The sequence below is a fragment of the Hyperoodon ampullatus genome (genome assembly GCF_949752795.1).
Source record: "Hyperoodon ampullatus genome assembly, chromosome: 8".
Taxonomy (NCBI): domain Eukaryota; kingdom Metazoa; phylum Chordata; class Mammalia; order Artiodactyla; family Ziphiidae; genus Hyperoodon; species Hyperoodon ampullatus.
Genome location: NC_136921.1, coordinates 76,353,118 through 76,374,153, shown reverse-complemented (window position 1 = coordinate 76,374,153; position 21,036 = coordinate 76,353,118). Strand labels below are relative to the sequence as shown.

Here is a 21,036-nt window from a genome sequence, read left to right as displayed (position 1 = left end):
GGCCGGCCGGCCGGCTGGGCGGCGGGCGCGGCGCCGGGCGGGAGGGCGGGGAGGCGCGGGTCGGCCTGGGCGCGGCGAGAGGCGGTGCGCGGCCGCCTCCCCGCCCCCGGCCGGCGCGCTCTCGGGGCGGTGGTTGAGGCCGCGGGAGGTGGGGACGCGGCGGCGCTGCTCCTCCGCTGCCGCCGGGAGAGTCCGCGGCGCCGCCAGCTCCGCGCGCGAACTCCCGTCCATGGCACGCAGGGCGGCGGCCGCCGGAGCTGCCCGAGTCCTGCCCGCCGCCGCCGCGCCGCACTTTTAGACGAGTCCGGAGGTCGAGGGCGGAGGAGAAGTCAGCCCGGAGCTGCAGCCCCCGCCGGCCGCCGCCGCGCGGCGAGAGGGAGTTCCCAGAGCGGCCGCGGCCCCGGCCGGCCCCCTCCCTGCGCCCTCCCCCTCGCGGCGAGGCTGCCCCGCGCCCGCGCCCGCCGCCCGCGCCCGCCGCGATGATCTTCCCCAGCAGCAGCGGCAACCCTGGGGGCAGCAGCAGCTGCAGGACGCCCTATCGCAAGCAGGTGAGGCGGCGGCGGGGATGCCGCGCGGAGGCCGGCCACCCCGCTCTACAAAGGGTGGCAGCGCTCGGCCGGGCTCCGCAGTCGTCCTCGGAGGGACCGGGCCGGGCGGTGACCTTGTTTCGCAGGAGGCGGCCCGCGGGGACGGCTCGGGCCGGTGACCTTAGCCGGGGAGATGCCCTCGCCCCTCCGGCCGGGCCGGGCGGGACGCGGAGGAAGGGGAAGGGGCGGCGGCGCGGCAAGAGCAGGAGCGCGCCGGGGGCTTCGCCCAGCTCTGCAACAAGTTTGGGTTTTTTTCCGGAAACCTTTGTGTGTGGAAGAGTACGATAATAAGTCTTAAGATTGGGATACAACAATCTTCACTTGGAACCTCAAAGAACCTGCCCGATTCGTACGAAACCCGGAAGACGTGTGTGTGTGTGTGTGTGTGTGTGTGTGTGTGTGTTCGCGCTCGCTCCCCCTCCCATTTATATATTAAAAAAAAGAAAAGAAAGAAAAAGAAACAGGAACTTCTACTGTCACTTTCTCAAGGTTTTCAGTTTTCAGCAGCACAGGGAAATCCTGTGACATCCTAGTTGCAGAGATACTTGGATAAGCCTGAGTCATACACATGCCTTTTCCTATTTTAATACCGTTTCATACATTTTTTAACAGATTGAACTCCAAAGGCACTTTAGTGGTTAGATGAAAATCCCCTGCCGGGAAAAGGAGTGGAGCTGGAAGCTTATAGTCATGGCCTTTTGTTTTGTTTTTCATCTTTGTTTTTAAAAGAAGGTTACTGAAGCCATGTTGTGGTAAATCTCACGGAGCCTTTCAGCAGCAGCATTAACAAGACCTAGCTTTAAATTATGTAAAAAATGTGCAGGTCTGTTTAGAAAAGGTTAAACTGATTTAGAGGTCAGTGGCAAGATGCTTGTTGAGAAAACAAAAACACGATTGCAGATATTTTTCTTCCATAATAGATCTCTTGTCTACATCCTTAGCCACTGAGACAAATCAATTAAGTTATTATCCCAATAATGATTCAATCAAACTGTATCCTTCCACGCAGACCATGGCTCTGTTAAGATCATGACAGATGACAGTGATGCCTGGTGGCTTTCCTAAACGCGTTCACGGGATTATTGATTATGTTTAGTCCTTTTTGTTCTCAAAGTCATTTTGGGGGGTGGGGTAGGGAGGGCACTCTTACTATAAGTATATCTGAAAATGGTGCTAATTTTCTGATACAATGACTGTCAAAAAGTATTGTTTTCTGGTGTCTGGTTCTTTCACTTGTTAGCTTTCCCTTAAAAAGACAGTAAACACACCTGGTCTGTATGCCCTTGCTTTCCAAGTCAATGGAACTTTTACCTGGTTTAAGAAAAGCCCCTTCCTTTAATTTAAAAAAAAAAAAAAATCTGCATTTGTGACTTGGCTGAATATATACTAAAATTTGTCAAGATTCAGAAGCTGGCATCTGTAAAATCTCTTCATGTGGCCTCATTTAAAATAAATGCCCTCAGATCCAGTACACTTGCATCAACTTCATAAATGAAGCCGATTTACAATAAATATTCTCCTGAATCCTCCTCCCCCCACCACCTCCCTCTACCTGAAAAGATGGCTAATTATGTAAGGGCCTTGTGTATTCATTTATTTGTTGTCAGAACCCGGTGGGGTGTTAGCTCTGAAATGGGGAAAAGGCTCTGAGGGCGAGGCCTTTTGCTGTGAGGGGCTGGAGGTTTTGTGTGTGGAGGGGGACAGCCTGCTGGTCTGGAGCACGCTGATAAGATGCTCTTCTTTTCACTAGGCTCTCCTTAGATTCAGAGACTAAAAGAGCTGACTGAATCAGAAAAACAAACAGACTTTCTTTTTTCTATAGGCGAAGAAAGAAATGAATGTGTAGGCATTATACAGACACAAGACCCCGGGTACCAGTGGTATTTGAGTCAAAGGTTTCTTTTGTTAGTATTTAGCCATTCACTGGGAAAGCACACTTCCAGCAAGGGGACCTGGTTACCATGAGTGACTTTGTGATCTCATCCTGGCTTAGTCTAAATGGGAAGTCTAATTAATGCTTTTTATAAGATTTTGTGACATTAAGCTTGCACCTTTCAGTTCACGTTAGTTTGTTCATTTTGATGAAAGAATAGGTCCATTTGAGGTGTATAAGGCAGTTTGATTTTAATCTAGAAATATATGATCAGCTGTTAGAGCTGATTTCAGATAGTTTGCCTGAGGAAAACACTGAATGTGATGAATACTTAAAAATCGCCTTTGGAAAAAAAATAAGCTGGAGTCACACTTGTATTATACATATATATTAATAGTGGCAAACCATCATCGAGCATCTTATAGCCTGTGGGTTGCTGTTCTCAGTGCTATAGGTGGGTTAACTCATTTAGTCATCTTGACAGTCCTATGAGCTAGGTAATGATAATATCTCCATTTTACAGTTAAGAAAACTGAGGCATAGATTAAGTACCGTGCTCAGTCTGTATGACCCAAAGTGCAGAGCCAGGCTTTGGCAGTCAAGCTCTTAAGACAACCACACTACAGCAGCCTGCTTATTACGTGCACATCTCAGTGAAAACTCATGCAGAGCTTCTCTGCATCACTGCCCATCACCCTTCTAGTCTCAAAAGCCTGGTTTAGGGATTCCTCCCACCTACCTGGGCCATGGACAGGTGCAGGGAGGGGGTGGTGAGGAGGGAGTTGCAGGTGAAGGAGGATGCTGTGAATGACATGGATGGTGGCTTCGTGATATTTGGGATCGGCATTGATGTTAAAGGATTGCTTTACAGAGCGATTGTACGATTTCTTCTTAAAACTTTACAAATATAGGAGTCAGCCAGTTTCAGTTAAACAGAGGTGGGTGGTGCTCATTCCCCTCCTGCCCCACGTTGTGTATCGAGGACGTCAAGGAGCACTGATCTCCAGCATCATTTAGGATAAACAGGATTTTCCTGCATCACAGGCCTATGAGCATGTTAGAAATACTTCTGCTCGGCTCAGGTCAGAGTAAGATGCTTTGAGTGGGTGATAACCCAGGAGGCAAGATCTAGACAAAGATTGTTGGTTCTAGTCTCAGTGGAGAAATGTGTATGGCCTATGATTGTTGACTGTGACTTTCAGATACAGGATATTCGTTAAGCAAATCCAGTCTGTATGAGAACACCGCCACAAGCAAAATGAAAGCCCTTTAGTAGGACTTCTGTAGTTGTGAAAATATTTTTACTATGTCTCAAAAGAAAAAGTGCTTTCCTTTAATTAGAGAAGATAAATATTTCCATTTTATTTTGAATTCTTTTATTAGCTACTTTCCCCTTCCTGTTTCCTTACTTCCATTTCGGAACTGCTTTTCTTGAAGTAGTTGATTCAGTGATGTCATATACTTGGTTTTTACAAGTTGAGGTGTGTAGCAAGTACTTTTTTGCCTAGTGGTTTGCAGTGGGGTCTTTGGGGTAGGGGACTGCATATAAGAATTTTCGTGTGTGTGTGTTTCTTTTCTTTTCGAATGATCTTGCCAACCTGCCAAGCTGTACTTGTTAAGTGTTGCTAAAACTTTTGATGAGTTGAGTACTTATCTCCCCAGTTTAAATAGATTTACATAGTTTGCTGCTTTCTTGAAGATTAACTGGGTGTAGCTGCACGTGAAGAATTCAACAGTGATTCAGTGTTTGGCCTTGTTAGAGGATGACATACAAAGCTGTTGATTAATCCTCTTCAAGCCGTTTCTGTTCACAGCAATTTATGTGTAGTAGATTGGGTTTTGTTAAAGTTTGAAGATTAAAGTGTTCAGAGAAATGTTTAAATGAACACTGTCTGAGCCAGTCCCAATTTGTTGTCTTTTTAAAAGAAGGTAAACCTACTCAAGCCACAGAAATTGTAGGTTTAGGGGAAATTAGCAGAAAATTAAAGTGGTATACATAAAAAGGTCTTGTCCTGTTTTTGTATTAGGCTATTTCAGTGTGTTTGTGATTCAGTAGTGCTTGTGCCTCAAGGTAACTGTTTGAAATATGTAACCATGGCCATTTGAAAAGCACGGAATTCGCCGTCAGTGATCATCCAGTTTTTCCGCTAGGCATCCCTTTTGGCATCTCACTACATTTTCCATAGTTCGCTTCAGGTTTTGAACACGTTTCTCATTTTTGTTCTTTCCTTCCTTTTAGAGACTGCTGTCAGCTGGGCTCATCATATATTGGTAATACTTTCTGAGCCCTTTCTTGGGGTGGGCGGGGACGGGGGGAGTCAGTCTTTCCAAGTTTCTGAGAATATATTTCCAAAGCACTCTGCCAATAAATAAATATTTAAAGATGTATATGATATCCCTTCCCAACCTCAGCTATATTTAATCTTCACAACATCCATATAAAGTAGGAAAAGGTCAGGAATTTTGAGGCAGTGAATTTAAATGGCCTAGTTGGTGAAAGCTCAGGTCTCTGGAGTCAAGGGTTCTGTCAGCTACCAGAAAAAAGAGAAGGAAGCTCGGTCAAGAACAGCTGTAGCCCCACTACACTTCCCTTTACTTGGCCTCCCAAAGACATGTGGCACACACAGCATCCCAGATTTCAGCTTTGGGAATAGTAGCTTTGTAATTTATTAGTGTTTTTTGTTTGTTTCATAAAGGCCTTTGCCCTAGGGTTCTCAGATAACATACGGGACACCAACTTAAATTGGAATTTCAGATAAACAATGAATAATATTGTAGTATAAGCACGTCCCAAATATTGTGCGGTACTGTGTGTTTTTATTTGCTAAATCCAGCAATCCTATCTCTGGGGAACCCAACTCACTTTTTAAAATGAGTTATAAAAGAAATCGTAATTATAAACAATATGATTCCCATGTTTTCCTCCAAAAATCTTGCCTCTTAGCATATTCCTTGAGCCCTGGTAATGCCGATTTCACATCTTAACTTCTTTAACCATCACTCGGCCTGATTGAAAGAGACCCCGTCTTAAGTTCTGGTTCTGTCTCTTGCATGCTTTTTCACTTAACCTCCCAAAGCCTCACTTTCTGTTAAATAAAGATAATAATGCCCACTCTACAGGGTTGTTGTTGTTAATCCTTCTAAGGTGTTATTATTATTAATGTCCCTACAGAGCAAGCAACAGCGGGTGGTCCTGGGAGGCTCTGTGTGATCCTGGGAGACCTTGACACAGCCTCTAAGAATGGACTTTGTTTAGAAAGTGGGGGCAGCCTCCAAAAGCGTAAGGATCTGGAGCTTGAAAACGAGACTCTCAACCACATCAAAAAAAAAAAAAAAATCCAAAAAGAAATAGAAAAGAGCGTCCCACCATATTTCAGAACAGTTGTTCCTGTATTATGCTCTTGTTAGCAGAGTTTGCCTTCTCTTTGGGGAAAGAAAGCCTTTCAACCCTCTGTTCTTTATTTTATGCAAATATATGATTGGAGAAGGAAAAAAAGAGCATCAATCACTCTTGTTGATGAAAAATGCTACCTTTTAATTTGCTCGAAAATGGACGGATTTGATTATTAGTATATGCGTGATGATTTCCTGAATCCTTTCCTTTGTCTTGTTGGTTTTCAAAGATGCCATCTTTGCCTTTCTCAGAAAAATAAACATTGTTTTTCTCCTTGGACATCTGTAGGTGTTTGGTGGGTGTTTGTTTTTAAGCTCGCATCTGTAGAGAATGCTTTGCTTTAATACATTCTAAAAGCGTAGGAAATTTTTAAATAGGATAGACATACCATGAGGAAGGAAGTAATAAGCTTTTCCTGAAATTAGGACAAGGTGAAAAAATTAAATGGAGCAAACTAAATTCTGTATTAAAATAACGAATCAATGTAGCTATTGTTGTTTAACACTTATTAAATGGCAGCAGCCACAACAGAACTTGGTGTTAAACATAGTAGTGCTCTAATAAATAGAAATGTATTTTGGCTCCACTTTATTCATTTAAACATATGGACTTACAAAGCAGTGTAACGTAAACTGGGGAAAATTGTATTTGCATTTGTTAATTGTGCATACAATACAGCCTCAAAAAATGCATTAAAAAAAAAAGACTGGAAGGAAATATGCCAAAATATTAACAAGTGTTTTCCTCTGTTGGTAGATGGAATCATGAATGACTTATTTTTCATGATTCTCTTTACATTTATTTTTCGGCCTTCCAGTCCCCCTTGTTCCCCACCTGAACATACAGTTCCTTCGGTTATCAAGAAAAAGATAAAGTGAAAAGAATATAGAAAATTGTATTATTTTTAATGTTTAAAAATTGCAGTGAAAACCCAATTCTCATGTCATTGAGAGTTTCAGCATAGCATGTAGGTGTTACTTGTTTCTGTGCCTGAGCTTTGAGATACAGTCCTTTACTATTCTTTATGAATTTCTGTTTTTATTTTTACTGCCAATTCCTGTATCACATTTTTGGAAATCACCTAGTTCTGACAGATAGTTTTTGTATTTATGAATTTAGTATTTTCCCATTTTATACATACTCGACAGGACTTCTGTACTTTTTAAAAAACATTTTTAAGACACCAATATGAGTCAGCAAGGAGAAAATGTAGCTATATATATGGAATTTCATATGCTAAAGTATTTTTCACGGAAGGAGTTATTTCAAATATTGAAGAATTACCGCTGTTTTCTCTGTTGTCATTTGACTTACAGGTGCATTTGAATACAGCTGTTTGGTGGACAAATTCCCCCTCATATGATTTCTGTATTGAACATGAAAAACCAAGACTGTTCTACCACTCATGTCATAATCCTTTGGATTTATTTTATTATGAATACTCATAGCTGCCTTCATCACACACGTCCTTTTCATTGTAGCTTTTTGAAAGGGCAGTGGGGTGAGAGGTGTGGCTTCCTTACAGGCAGCTGTAATTTATAGTGGGACAGTTTCTGTAAGAAACACACAGTACAGATCATGTCTGCACTTTAGAAGCTGTTGTTACGGTGTAACCCAGGGGGGATTTTCAGTATATCAGGGAGTTTTGGGTGTGCTCTGTAGAGGCTACAAGACTTCAGAGTGAAAGGAGGAGAGAGCACTGAAGGGAGGAAGGAAGAGGTGGGGGGGGTCTGAGGGAGAGAGAGAGAGAAGGAAAGCAGTATTGCTTTGTTAGCTTCTTACTTTATTAGTTGACGTGCCACTTTACAAAATCTGTTTGTTTCATTGTTTTGATGCCCTGTAGGTTGGGTGCCAATATGTAGCCTCATTGTTTTGTATTATCTGAGATTCTTAGATCCTATTTTTTTCTGCATAGTATTCCCATCATCTAGAATTTCCTTTCAGCTCTGTTATAAAACAAGATCTCTGTCTCTCGACTTCCAGGAACTGCCTAAAAAAAATCACTCTTTTGGAGGACCACTTATGATCAACCCAACCCTATGTATTCAGATATTCTAGAAACAATGTTGTCTCCACTTTCTCTGTCTGTATTCTCAGTTTTATAAGTCAAATGCCAACAGGTCAGCTCCAAGGGAGTGGATATGTTCTTTTGTTTAACTGAAAGTTTAACAGCGACTCAGAAACATTGAGTCAAATAATTACTGAGCGTGTAGCATAAGTTAAGTTGGGAATGTCATTCTGGAGGAAGTAAACGGGTGACACGCAGAAGGTACACTGTTGTTCGTTAAGAGAGAGGCTGGGTGGGGGGAAGCCAGTTTAGCTAGCACCTCAAACAGCTGAGAGATGGTGAGGACCCAAAAGAAGGGAGTTACATTGTGGACAGGAGGAACAACCAAATTTTATAGATATTGGAGGACATAAAGCCCCTAAAATTGTATGTAAAATGTGGCATACATCCGCCGTTTCCTGGGGAGACGTTCGTAACTTTCATCAGTTTGCCAAAGGGATTTGTGCCCTCCAAAAGAATTTATGACTGCATGTGGAAATGGAGGAGGACAACTTAAAGATGGTGCCAGGATTTCTAACTCGGGAGGCAGGTTGCATCATGGAAGGTGACATTTCAGGTGGAAGGAACATTACAGCAAAGATTTGAAGATAGAAGACATGGGCTTTTCTAGGGGAAGACTGAGAAATTCAGGTGAGCTGGACTGCAGGGTAGAGGTTGGAGGACAGAGCAGGGATAAGGTCAAGCTTGCTGAAGTGGATGCAAGGAGAAGGTGAGTTTAAAGGTGTTGTAACAGTTGAAATAAAGCTGTAAAATGGAGTAACGGCAGTGTGAATGTATTAGATGGGGTGGATTCAAGTTATTGTACAGAGCTGGCGATTGACTGGGTGGGGAGTGGACAGTGTTCGTAAAAAAGAGTCCTAGGTCTCTTGTCTGAAATGACTGGAAAAATAAAATGTTTCTGCAACATGACTTGCTCTGGTCTCAGTGATTAGGTGGAATCCAGCCATTCTCTTACAGGGATTGGTCCTTCAGTATCCATGTTAGTCTCATAAGGAAGAATCATCCAGCCCTGAAAGGCTAGTAGCACCCAGTGCAAGCCATGTTAAGTACTCTTTTTGAATCCAGGAGATGGTTGTAAATATTTCTTTTACTGGGATTGTCTTAAAGTCAGTATAGAGGCTGTGTCACATGGGTGTGTAGATTTCCATGTTTGGCCTGGATCCTCACATTCTTTGGAGTGGAGAACTTATCCAGCAGATCTTTTTCTTGATAGTATATGTCATCTATAACATCTGTAGTATAACAAGAGCATTGGTTATATTAAATACTCCCACCTCAACAGGAGTATGAAAGATGGCAGGTTGGATGGTGAACGGGTTAGAGAATTCACCCTACCACAATAAATTAGTTTCTGAGGAAAAGCCATAAGCCTGGTTTGGCCATTTTAATTTGGCCATGTGAATCACACGTTACCACCCTTCCTACCAACCAAGTGCAGGCAGGAATTTCCAGCAAGAAATACAGAACTAGAGTTTTGGGCAAGAAGCTCAGGACCTCCTGAAACTTAATAGGTGGCACATTGGGAACAGGTTAAAGCAGTTCAGGAAGAGAAGGTGTCCAGGAGAATCTGGAGAGACCTGGGGGCATAGATTCTATAGTGGGAAGGAGGATGAGCCTTAGGCAAAGAAGGGGAAAGAAATGGCAAAATGCTGGGAGAATCAAGAGAGTATCACAGAAGCCCAAGAAGAGCAGAGTTTCTAGCAGAGCTGGTCAGCTCTGTTAAGTGCTGCCTAGAGGTTAAGGAAGATAAAGGCGGAGTAGAGGCCATTGGAAATGTCCGTTGGGAGGTCTTTGAAAGTCTTTGAGACGGAAGTTTCAGTCGAGTAGTTTGTGTGTGGTAGGCAGGGAAGGGAGCAGGGGTGAACGTGGTAGAAAGTACATTCCAAAGGGTTTAAGGAATGCATGAGTGAAGAGGGTGTGTCTTTAGAAAAATTGGGTGTCAAAGGAAAGAGTCCCTTCAGACAATCTTGAGGCAAGATTATCTTAGCATCTGACTGGTTGTAGGTAGAACAAGGTGATAGAAAACAGGGACTAGTTGGAACTAGGTCTTTTTTTTTTTTTTTTTTAAGAAAGATTGAGGTTAGTCTTACAGGAAAGGGATCTGAGAGAGTTTCCTGACAGTGATACAGGAAGGAGGAGATTGATTATGCTAGAGATATTAGGAGGAGTAAAGAGGCCAGTGAAGCTCAACCTTTTAAAAGCTTACATTTCAGTAAAGAGGTTAGGTCGTCTGTTATGATTTAAAAAAAAAAAAAAAAAGGGATTCTAGGCCTAAAGAGTGTGACAAAAGATTTGGAGTAATCGCTCTTGGGAATTTGGTGAGCATTCAAATAGAGATGAGTAAAAGGATGCCTAAGCTGTAGCGAGGGCCCCTGGGAGTGCAGGGGTCTGAGTTGGCAGGATATTTTGACCCTTCTCCCACAAGAAATGAGGGAAAGCATCTGGGTAATGAATTTATGTAGGGTTTGGCATTGGTAAAGGGATTAGGTATGAAAATCGAGAGTATCCTGATGAACGTTAAGGAGACAGGTGAATATTACTCAGCCATAAAAAGAAACGAAATTGAGTTATTTGTAGTGAGGTGGATGGACCTAGAGTCTGTCATACAGAGTGAAGTAAGTCAGAAAGAGAAAAACAAATACCGTATGCTAACACATATATATGGAATCTTAAAAAAAAAAAGGTTCTGATGAACCTAGGGGCAGGACAGGAATAAAGACACAGACATAGAAATTGGACTTGAGGACACAGGGAGGGGGAAGGGTAAGCTGGGACGAAGTGAGAGAGTGGCATGGACATATATACACTACCAAATGTAAAATAGATAGCTAGTGGGAAGCAGCTGCATCACACAGGGAGATCAGCTCGGTGCTTTGTGACCACCTAGAAGGGTGGGATAGGGAGGGTTGGAGGGAGACGCAGAGGGAGGGGATATGGGGATATATATATACACGTATAGCTGATTCACTTTGTTATACAGCAGAAACTAACAACATTGTAAAGCAATTATACTCCAATAAAGATGTTAAAAAAAAGACAGGTGAAATCAAGAGAGACACTGAACTTTGAGAACAGGGAGGGTCCTGGAGATTCTGATAAGATAAAAAGGAAAGTCCCTGGGAGTGAGGGAAGGAGAGTGATCAGAGGGGAAACTCCACAGTCAAGATCTTGAAGGTGTAGTAGTTCCAGAATCTTAACCTTTTAGAGTTATTGGGATGATTAAATGAGATGATACAGATGTGTCTGCCTGGCATGCCAGAAATGCTCAAGTGGTGATAATTACTAAGATGTGGCTCTCATATAATTTATACCTCCCTATAACCATTGTTCAAATATTTGTGTAAATCAAATCATATTTCAAACAGACTTCAATCACGAACCAAAATAATATATATTTTTTAACTGAACCACAAGCCCAAATTAAGTTTTAAAATATACTATCAAACTATTTCAAAACATCTTAAGTTGCTTTTAAAGAATAAAAGGTGGACATGGGTGTGGATCCCAACTTCATCACTTATTAGTCCTATCACTGTGAACACATTTCTTAAATTTCCTGCATCTTGATTTCCTCAGTGACAAAATGAGATAAAATAATTACTTAATGTTATTGAGATGATTGGATGAAGTCATATATGTGACAGCACTTGACGCATTATCTGTTCCAGGTACTCTGTCTGCTTCCCTTCTTCCTTGCGGTGTCGCCTAACAAGTCAGTTCACACAAGAGGATCTCGGCGGATGGGTCACAAAATGATAATAGTGGTAGAAGGTTGTGATCATTCTGTTCATGAGCAGAAAATACTTTGTTAGGAGAAAGCTCTAGAAGGGAAACTCAGTTCTCATTGATAAAAGGAAATGATTCTTACATTGTCCTTGACTTCCTAGAATAAAAGATCAAGGAGTTAAAGTAAGGTAAAGTGCTTTATGACAGACAAACACTACAGAGATGTTGTTATGGATTCTGAAATGGGTGCCCTTAAACTATTACATGAGTATTTTGTTTCCTTCAGCGTGTGATTTTAAGTTTATGAAGTCTATTGTTCAAAGCCACTTTTCCCAAATTGTGTTCACTAAGATACTGGGGTTCTATTAAATGTTAAAAGTGTTCCAGGAATTGAAATATTCAGTGTTCAAAGAAACTTGGGAAATACTACAAACTATATAGTATCGTCGTCTTAGAGAGTAACAGTGGAAATCGGCATTTAAAAGTCTGAGAAATCCTGCAGTACAGACATTTGTCCAACTTTGTGTATTTCATTGTTTCCTAGAATTATTTGATCACAGTACCTAGAATATTTACTAGCTATATTCTGTGGAACAGTTTGGGAAACACTTATTTAAAGGAACCTTTTGCATTTTAGAGTTGGAAGGGACCTTAGAGATCATCTAGTCCAGCCCTTGTAATTTACCCCTAAGGAAATTATAATCCAGAGACATCGAACGATTTGTTCAAAATCTCACAGCTCAAAAAGCCTAGGTCTTCTCACCCTGAATCCTCCATCATTCTACCTTCAGAGTCTTGGCTTTTCCAAGTGTGGCACACCCTTGCACCAGTGTTTTCAGAATTGCTTTCACATGAGGTGTTTTATTATTCTCTGAACAAGTAAGTCCTTAGGGATGGTATTTTGCATGTTACTTTCAGACAAAATAAATTATCTGCCAACTGTCATATGTTTTGTTTTTAATTTCTCCTCTTTTAAGGTTAGTTTTCCCACCTATTTTATTGTTTCTTAAAGCACTTATGAAATCTAGATTACTGACTTGGGAGGTCAGTCTAGTTTAAAATATCAGTGATCTAGAAAACCCACAGGTTCTAATTATTAATGAACATTCTTTTGCCCTCTAAATTTGTTTTGTCTTTTTCACCTAATTGGCTGTGGGTAGACAAATTTACATATGTTTAGCCCCTTCCTGCCTGACTTACTACAACATGCAAAATTTGCTCTGTGGTTTCTAGAGTAAGTTCCTGTATAGAAGAAACCACAGTTTAGACTTTACAACCCTGCTGTGTGCTAAAGCCCTCTAGGACACACTGAAATGTGCTCTTTAAAAATATGAATGACCAGTTCCTTGCCCTTTGTTACCATTCAGATATTTCAGGTACTAATAGTTCACTTGGATACTTTCTCTTTTTATGTATCTTAAGGTTCGTAGTTGCTTAGCCTAAAGAAAAGTGGGTGGGTCCCTGTCATAGACCCTCACTGATTCTTTCTGGTGTCTACAACGTGAAAATTTATTCTGAATGAATCCTGTGATGTGATAACTAGTGCTCTGGATGAAGTGATATGAAATAATGTCTGTTATATCATGTGTATCACAAAAGAAGCATAGAATATTAGTGCTGAAAGGACCTTAAGAGATACACTTTTGTAAGTACTCATTTTAGAGTTGAGGATGTTTCAACATCACACAGCTTATTTGTAAGAAAGCCAGGACTAGAACACATGTATCCAGGCCACTAGTGCAGTTTGAACCTTTTCAAACAAATCTAGCTTGGATTATTATTCATTCAATCAATATTTTAGAGACCAATATGGGCCAAGCACTGTGTTAGGCCCCGAAGGGAATAAGAAATTGATGATTTTATTTCTCAATGTTGTAGTGAAATAGGGGCTGTGGAGCAGGTGTATAAATCACTATACAAGGTAGAAATGAATCAGTGGCTTAAGAGGTGTAGCTATTTAAGAAGTGCATGGTGTAAGAACATGTCTAACCTATAGCTATCATGCTCCGATTGACCTTAATTTAGATTATTTGACTTTTAGGTGCATTTGATTTGACTCCAGATAGAAACAATGTTCTCAGTTGGCTGATCCATTTTGTCATTGTGTTGATTGTCACATTAGAGTTATTCTACCCTTTAATTGACTGTATTAAGCTGCTTATTAGGGCATAAAGCAGAGAAGAAATGGAAGTATATCTTCCACATTCTTGACATTAATTCATTGACAAATTTGGTTTAGTTCTCTAAGAGGGGTGTGGAAGAGCTAGAGAGCACAAAGAGAAATTCAGGCAAAAATGGTACTATTTCAGTTTCTAAGAGGCTCTTCTTTTCATTGTTCAGAAGTCAAAGGTATGAAGTAGGGTTGGAAAATATCACTTGTGGAGCTGGGATTGTTGACAATCAAGGCAAACAACAGATAAAGGCTTACCTAAAAATTGCTCGTACATTTCACAGACTGTCTACAACTGGGGTCAGTATACGGTTTTCTGTGAAGGGCCCGATAGTAAATATTTTAGGCTTTGCCAGCCATAAGGGCTCTGTCACAATTACTTAGCACTACCTGTGGCTTCAAAGCCGCCATAGATGATGCATTCGGATGGGCTGTGTTCCAGTAAACTTTGTTTACAAAAGCAAGTGGCAAATGGGATTTGGCTTCTGGACAGTAGTTTGCAGACCCCTGATTTATGGAACCCTTTATTCGTTGGCTCTTTTACCAAAAGGTGCACAGAACGAACTGAAAGAAAATGATACTCAAACCAGATAGTAATGATACTTATTAGCACCATCAGAATAGAGTAGACAGAGAGTAAAACCAAGTGAGTGTAGGTTTGATTCTTAGCTTTGATCAGAAGGTTTTGGATTAAAGGCTCAATCTTTTTTTTTTTTTTCCCTAAATAAATTTATTTATTTATTTAATTTTGGCTGAGTTGGATCTTTGTTGTTGGGTGCGGGCTTTCTCTAGTTGTGTCGAGCGGGGGCTACTCTTCGTTGTGGTGCACGGGCTTCTCATTGCGGTGGCTTCTCTTGTTGTGGAGCACGGGCTCTAGGCACGCGGGCTCAGTAGTTGTGGCACGCAAGCTTCAGTAGTTGTGGCACACGGGCTTAGTTGCTCCTCGGCATGTGGGATCTTCCCGGACCGGGGCTCGAACCCGTATCCCCTGAATTGGCCACTGCGCCACCAGAGAAGCCCTAAAGGCTCAATCTTGACCAGATATTTTGTTTGGTTGTATTCGGGGAGGCTTCCTTCATGTATCTATGTAATCAATACTACCTTGGTCATTTTTTTTTTTTTTTTTGTATTTTGAATCCCTATATCTTGGTCATAATTCTGAAATGGAATTTATCACAAGAGAGCTGTGATAAAATAGAAATAGCATCCTAGGAGTAAAATGTTAATTTTTTTTTTTCTTTAAAAATATGTTTTGGCTTAGTTTGCTAGGGCTGCCATAACAAAGTTCCACAAGCTGAGTTCTTAAACAGCAGAAATTCATTTTCTCACAGTTCTGGAAGATAGAAGTCGAAGACCAAGGTGTTGGCAGGGCCATACTCCGTCTGAAGGTGTTAGGGAAGAACCTATTCAGGCCTCTCTCCTAACTCCCGTCTTCACATGACATTCTCCCTGTGTGGATGTCTGTCTCTGTGTCCAGATTTTGCCTTGTAATAAGGACACCAACCATGTTAGAGTCTACCCTAATGAACTCATCTTAACTCCATTACCTTTGTAAAGACTCTATCTCGAAATAAGGTCACATTCTAAGATACTGGGGGTTAGGACTTCAGTGTATGTGGGGGTTTTTTGGGGGGCGGGTGGGGGAGGACAAAATTCAACCCACAACAACCTGGTACCAGACATTCCTTCATCTTGAGTGAAGCTCATCAGTTGGTTACCCTGATGGACCCCAAATAAAGCTGAAATGCTTCGTGACTCACTCGTGGTCACTTTGGCTTTCATAACACAAGTGTTACACTGGTGGTCCTCTTGTGCATAGCATATAAGGAAATGTTTTATTTTGTTGTTGTTTTTCACCTGTAAGATAAAAGATACTTCTTTACAGAAATAGCTTAAACATGTAAATAGCTACGGATGCGTCCATTTCCAACCATAATCGTCAAGGACCTTGAGGAACTAACTGCTCTGTCCCTGATCTGCTTTGCTCAAGTCCATACCTGTCATTCCAGTCAAAAGTACTCTCCTTGCTTCTTGAAGTCTGTTTTTCCTTCCTCTCCTCCAGTCTTTTGTTAGGCTATCACAGATGGCCACGAAACTCCACCCTCTCATGGGCAAGCTCACTTCCCTTTCTTCTGGAAGTTGAAGTTCAAGGTCTCCCTCTTCCAGGAAGATAATCTCTGTGATCTCCCTTTTCTGCAGTTCCTGCTATTACATTAGAGCAGAATTTTGATGTGATGGTTTTCCATTGACCGCATCTCAGCTGGGATGTGTATGTGGTGGTGTGGAGAAGCAGTAATGCCCTTTATACTCAGAAAGGGATGAATCGCACCATTACCCATTAAGGCATCAGGTTACCTCTAGGGACTTGGAATGGAAGTGAGTTCCTGAAGTTATTAGGTAAGTCCTTCGGAACAGGGAGATTCTTGCCATTTTTAAGTTTGTTTTGAAAGCTGTCATAGAGCTGTGGTTCTGTAAGAATGTGAAGCCTATCAAAGCTTCTTGAGTCTTATACAAAAATTTAAAGCTATTCATACATTCCATTAGAGGTGCCTCACTTTTGTTATTCTTTCTTTCACTTCTTTTTCTTTCTTTCTCCGCCTCCCCTCTTTTTTTGACAGATACTAAGGACACATCTTGATGGCACCAGTTTTTTAAAAAAACAACTAAATTAGTTATTTCTCTTTACCAAAGTATTCTTCATTATATATAATTGTTGCTTATTTGCTGAATTGTTCTAACTTTTTGTTTGGGTGTGTTTCTCATTACCAACTAGGTTGTTTTAAGATCTCTGAGCACTCGGAAACTGTATTTCTTTGCAGCATAGTGTTTATGGAGCATAGTGTTTTACATGCATATTTGGGGCACAATATTTGCTGCTTTCATTTTCAGGTTTTCTTTAAAAATCCTGTTTCCTTACTGCATTCAGGACATGGATTTGCTCATGCAGAATTTTTCAGAACTACCTCAGCGTGTGAAGTTAGGCATACTTATCAGTTATTATTTCGGCAAGAATTTATCAGTGACTGGCAGTGTTGGGGAAGGTACATTTCTGCCCAGAATGATGTCATTGGGTTTATAAAAGCAGCCACTTTCTGAAGTTTGTTTGTTTTCTGCAAATAGTCACATAAACCAAAGTAAGGATTGAGAGAGTTTGTAAAACGAACACTTGTGGAATTGACTCCCTGACTCCGAATGGGAACAGAAAGATGTTGTCTTGTAACTGTGTAGGAGATGCACTGTGGAAGGCCTCGTCCCGGGGGGCATCCTCTGAGCCGATGAGTTGACATTTCTTTGTACCCAGTGAAGTGTAGGTAGAGCTGGGCATTGAACTCTCTATATGTCTGTTAGTGAGAAGCCACGAAAATCTCTCACATCTGAGGGAGGGTTAGTAAGAAGTGTCAGATCAGGGAACCAGAAATTGCTTGGATCAGCTGATGGAAAAGAGGATCTAGAGGGTGTGACTAGAGAGTGTGCAGTTTCGGAACCGGAGACGCCTTCTCCTGCCGGCAAGTCCAAGGATGCAGTGTCATTTGGAAGAGCTGAAAGATAAACCCTGTGGGGGGCAAGGGGACAAGATGGCGGCTGCTCTGCGAGTAGGGTGGTCACAGCCAGGGTGCTGGGGCGTAAGTGGGTAGGGGCCTCAGTGCCCTGAAGACTCAGATTAGCTGTAGAGGCCATAGCATAAACCTGCCAGAGTAGGAGGGACACCAAGGTCTCTGAGTCTCAGAGATGTGCTCTCTTTGTTCTACTGTTTATGTAGGCATTTCCTGAAGTGTGGTCCCTGGGCCACTGGCATCAGAATCTTCTGGGGTGCTTATTAAAAAGGTAAATTATTGGGTCCCACTACCTCACTTTCCCAAACACTACAGGGGCATTTTAAGGTCTCTAGGTGACTTAGAAGCTCACTGAAATCTGAGGACCACTGGGTGAAATATTCCTCAGAAAAGCTCTGCCTGTGGGCATCTTCAGTGAAGAAGAATGAGCTAGCTTATAAAGTAGTCATCTTTTAAGTCCAGGGGTGATGTAGGCAGGAAATGTAAATGGGTGCCAAGTAAGAGAATGACAGATGTATGAGTAACTGAGTCAAAACTGGGTCCAAAGAAAAACTGGGATATATCTCCCAAGGCTGACATCAGAAAAGCTAACAGCACATGTCCCTTGCAACCTTGGTTGGCCAGAGCACTGGACCAACTGGGCTGATGCATTTGAGCTATTCTGTGTTCCTACAGGAAACTGGAAACGGTTTCAGAGGTCAGTCTGTAGAAGTGCTGAGCCAGCTAAGATGCCAAGGCCAGCCATAAACCTCAGGGACCAGATGAAAATCTTCAAAATCTAGTACACAGGAAGCTGTTTCTTTTTTTCCCCTGGTAAAATTTTTGCCAGGCATGTTTTTTAAGCAACTGCCTAGGGTGTATATATGTGTTGGGGGGGCGGTGGGAGGAGGTGCATGTGCTGCTAGTTCTGTGTACTTGTTGGGGGAGAGGACACGGCAGGGAGGAGAGATTTCCCCAGCATTGCCACCTCCCCAGCCCCATTTCCTAAAGCCACGATTGGCAGTCTTTTGATATTTGTAACTTCGATATTGACAATCGTATATAGCTCTATCTCTAGCTAAGAGGGAAAAAGCAGCCTGGAAAGTCAGGAGGTGGGGGTAGTCTTAGAATTTGAAAAACCAGACAGTAAATATCTTGAGATAAAATTTGTTGAAAACAGCAACTTGTACACCACGTAGAAAACATGCTTCTCAATTCTTCAGGTGACGTCCAGCTGGGAGGAATGGTGCACTACAGAGAATATCAGCAGAAGGATACCAGTACACTGGAAGATAGGCACCAGTTAACAAAAAGAGGGTTAATGGGAATAATCATAAAATCGTGCCGTTCAGTTAAAAAAAAAATTCTGAGGGAAATCGAATACGTCCAACTAGGTATGTGAAAAGACCTGTGTGGCTGGTTTGACCCCAAATGAATTAGCCAGCTGATTTAGCTGCTTAGACTGTTGGTGTCATTTTACCTACAATTAATAAAATGTGAGTACTTAGATTAAGAAATGAAGTCATCCTACTGCATGAGTATTAAAAGTTCTCATCCAAAAGTTCATCTGTAAGTTGAAATTTTTAAAATCAGAACACTTTTTTTTTTTCTCATAGAAACATGGTATTTGGTGAACTGGTTCCTAAGTTTGCCAGTCGAAATGTTATTAATAATAGCTAGATTCCTAGGTTAGCCCCAAAGCCCATGGTCTTCTAATGGAATTTTAGAAATGATGTTGCCAGCTTCAGAGTCTCTGTTGAGCAAAGGGTTACCGTATGGTACGTTCAGTAGAGGAAGAGAATGCCTTTCTCACTTCTAATAATCATAGTGAAAAACGTAAATTGAGTGGCCTTTTGCACTCTCCCTCCTCTCTCTCTGAAGGTTGAAATAACAAAAGTTAGGCACCTCTAATGGAACATATGCACATCTTTAAGTTCTCTTGCTGATGTTCATCTCAACTGTTTTAGGTGATGACTGTTTTACCACATCAGATTCAAGAAGTTTGGGGATTTTTTTTTTTTTTTTTTTTTGCGGTACGCGGGCCTCTCACTGCTGTGGCCTCTCCTGTTGCGGAGCACAGGCTCCAGACGCGCAGGCTCAGCGGCCATGGCTCACGGGCCCATCCGCTCCGCGGCATGTGGGATCTTCCCGGACCAGGGCACGAACCCGTGTCCCCTGCATCGGCAGGCGGACTCTCAACCACCTCACCACCAGGGAAGCCCAAACTTTGGGGATTTTAAAAGAGGGGCCCTAACCCAGATGCACCTCTAGTTGGAATTTCAAGTGTCAAACTCACCCAAATGAAAAGGCCCAGGGCATAGGAAAACTTTGGTTAGCCAGCCTTTCCAGGGAGCCTTTCCTGGGGAATCAGCTCCCCCAGTTTCCTTTGCCTTTTGCAGCATCTTGCACTTTTGAACCCACAGGGTCATTTTCATTTTCAGTTTTCTCCATTTTCTTCTTTACCGTGGCTTTGCAAAGGAGCCTCAGAGTAGGAGGAAGGGGGATTGAGAAGCTACTTACCTGTATAAGTCAGTTTCAAGCTTAGGACTGGTGGTGTCTGTACTGAGCAGAGCCCTCTTGGCCATCTGGGTACCAGGTTGCGAGAGGAACACTGAGAAGGATGAACTCAAGTGTAGCTGGCAGTAATTAAGCGCTTCTTCCAAGCTTGGCATTTCACTAGGAGCCCAGCAGTGATTAGCTTGTGCTGCCTTCACAACTACTCTGTGAGCTAGCATAGACAGTATCATCCTTACTTTACAGATGAAGAGATGAGATTCAGAGATAATTTGCCTTAGGTCATGGTGAGTGGCAGTGGTAGATCTGAACTTGAGGCAGTCTGATTTCAGAATCCATCCTTTCAACCGTAATTGCTTTACTACCTCCTTAGGAGTTGTCTAGGTCAAAGAAGTTGTTCAGTTATTGTTGCTTGTCGAGGGGTTTAAAGGAATACCTTTGGGGGGACGATAGTTATCATTAAAGATTTAAATTTGGATAAAAGAAGGGAAGATTAGACTTGTATGCTGTGGCAACTAGAAGTGGTTTAGAAATAAACTGGGGCATCTGTTGTCTTGTAATGGTCCCCCACCTTCACCCCCCATCTCTATGCCATAGAGAGAAATCTTACTTTGGATATGAGGCTGGACAAGATGACACATAAGTTTCTTTCTGGATATAATTATGGTTAAAGAATTAATCGGTGTTATAGTGGGTACGGATGTAAAGTAATTCTCTGTGCATGTTTTGACTACATACCTAAGTTTAGGAGAAGTAAGGTTGGGAGGGTCAAAATCAGCCGTTAGAGAAAGTCACTGTAGTGGGTTGAATAGCGTGTCCCAAAATTCGTGTCTAACCAGAACTTCAGAATGTGACTTAATTTGGGAATAAGATCTTTGCGGATGTAATTAGTTAAGGGTCTTGAGATACAATCAAAGCAGAATTAAAAAGTGGGCCCTAAGTCCAGTGATGGTGTCCTTCTAAGAAGAGGAGAGACACAGACAACCACGTGAAGGCGGAGGCAGATTGAAATTACGCTCCCTCGAGGCAAGAACAGCAGGAGCTACCAGAAATTAGAAAAGCAGGAAGCAGCCTCCCTTAGAGCTGTCAGGGGAGCATTGCCCTGCTGACACCTGGATTGCCGACTTCTGGCCTCCCGGACTGTGAGACAATAAACATCTGCTGTTGTAAG

At 42.1% G+C, this 21,036-nt stretch overlaps 1 protein-coding gene across 1 annotated transcript in view; it reads left to right on the top strand.

The window, feature by feature from the left end:
* Positions 1-253: 253 nt before the first annotated feature.
* RBMS1 (RNA binding motif single stranded interacting protein 1) overlaps positions 254-21,036 on the top strand; it is a 128,361-nt gene continuing 107,578 nt past the window's right edge. The window contains exon 1 of the mRNA XM_079710728.1: positions 254-548. Within this exon, the coding sequence (XP_079566854.1) occupies positions 480-548 (69 nt within the window). The 5' untranslated portion in view covers positions 254-479. The remainder of the gene's footprint in view (positions 549-21,036) is intronic.